This window comes from Pediculus humanus, genomic scaffold (assembly GCF_000006295.1).
Source record: "Pediculus humanus corporis 1103172108252 genomic scaffold, whole genome shotgun sequence".
In the NCBI taxonomy this organism is placed as follows: domain Eukaryota; kingdom Metazoa; phylum Arthropoda; class Insecta; order Psocodea; family Pediculidae; genus Pediculus; species Pediculus humanus.
Genome location: NW_002987821.1, coordinates 26,779 through 28,370, shown reverse-complemented (window position 1 = coordinate 28,370; position 1,592 = coordinate 26,779). Strand labels below are relative to the sequence as shown.

The window sequence follows — 1,592 nt, the reverse complement described above, 5'->3', positions numbered from 1 at the left end:
CTTCTCCTCCTCCTACTCAATTTCTATCCAAATATTTCTTTTAAAACGGGAAAAACCAAAAACAAACGAGGAAAGTGGTAATGATGATGATAATAAATAAGTTAAGTATTAAGGGGTTAATATCGTATTTGATTTAACGCTTCGAAAAAGGGTTTATACATATGTATATATATTAATTTCTTTACATAAAGTTATTCCCAGTTTTTCCTCCATTTCCCTTCCCCCCATTTTTCCCGAATATTTTTTTTTTTTTAAGGGAATTTTTATTATATAATGTTTTGTTCAGAAACGAGGAGTCTCGATGATTTAAATGTAGGAAAACAAAAAAAGGAACGTTTTATGTTGTTGTCATATACGCTTATTTTTTTTTTTTTTTTAGTAACCGCACCCTCTTTTCCGGGGGAAGGAAAAGTACAAGGAAAATGACGGAAAGAATTATTATTATTATCATCATTATTTTTCCTTTAGTGGTTTATAAACTTTGACCTTTTAATAATTAAAAATGTGTTTTTTTAACTAACTAATAAAAATCCTTTTGTAAATGTTTCATCCCCCTCCCCGTTTGTATGTTTGGTTATTTATATTAATTTTTTGTTTTTTTGTGGGGGGGTGTGTAGGTTTCGCATTAAAATGTTACGTTTGTAATTCGAAAGAAGATTCGAGATGTTTGGATCCATTAGACGAAACAAACGGATTATCATTGGTCAATTGCACGAGTGACGAAGTTCAAAGGGCACAAACGAGGAAAGCCATCGAGGAAATATCGGAATTGATGACGAAATTGGGACAATCTCAAGCGATGACGTTTTCAACGAAAAAAGTATCGCAATTATGGGAAGATGAAAAATTTCCAATGGTTTGTCAAAAACTCGAACTCGAAGGTAAAAATCATTATTAATAATAATTTGGATGGGGTGGATGGGAGGGGAGTAGTTGGTAATTTTCCGAGTAAGTCGATATCGTTACAACCGCCATCACATTCTCATCGTTTGTCGATAATGAATGAAAAAATTTTTTTTTTCCCGACGGCGAAACGCACTAAAAATGGGGGGGGGGTTGACGATGGGGATCCCCCCCCATCGTACTAAATAAAACGTTTGTAGAAAACAAGATGGAAAATTGTTTAAAAGAAAACTTTTATAATTAATTAAAGGTTTTCCGTGACGGTGTTTTTGTTGATTGACTAAAAACTCTCGCGATATTTCGTCTCAATGTAATTGCAAACTTAAACAAATTCCCCCCTCCCTCCCTCCCTACAACCCTCCTACCCTCCAATGATGACCTTTTCACCCCTTTAATAAATTTTTTTTTTTTTTTTCTTGTTTTTGACAAATTTATTTATTTATTTTCATGACGCGTCGCGAGCATATATTTTTAACGGGAAAAAAAAATGGTGACGTCATAATGTCGGTCGCGATTTAACGACAAAATTTATTTTTGTTTTTTTTTTTTTTAAAACTTTTCTATTTTTTATTCATAAATTATTATTCGATTAATCCTTTTTTTTTCGATTACTCGTTTGATTCGATCGATCGATCGATCGATCGATTGATTGATTTATATTTAAAAACGGGTCCGTCGCAATTTCCCTC

The 1,592-nt window shown here is 32.7% G+C and overlaps 1 protein-coding gene across 1 annotated transcript in view; it reads left to right on the top strand.

Annotated features, from left to right (window-relative positions):
- Window positions 1-273: 273 nt before the first annotated feature.
- The window catches only part of Phum_PHUM472000 (uncharacterized protein), a gene marked incomplete at both ends in the record, with an annotated part of 2,446 nt that continues 1,127 nt past the window's right edge, over window positions 274-1,592 (top strand). Inside the window, 2 exons of the mRNA XM_002430239.1 lie at window positions 274-334; window positions 618-881. Coding sequence (XP_002430284.1) covers window positions 274-334; window positions 618-881 — 325 coding nt within the window. The remainder of the gene's footprint in view (window positions 335-617; window positions 882-1,592) is intronic.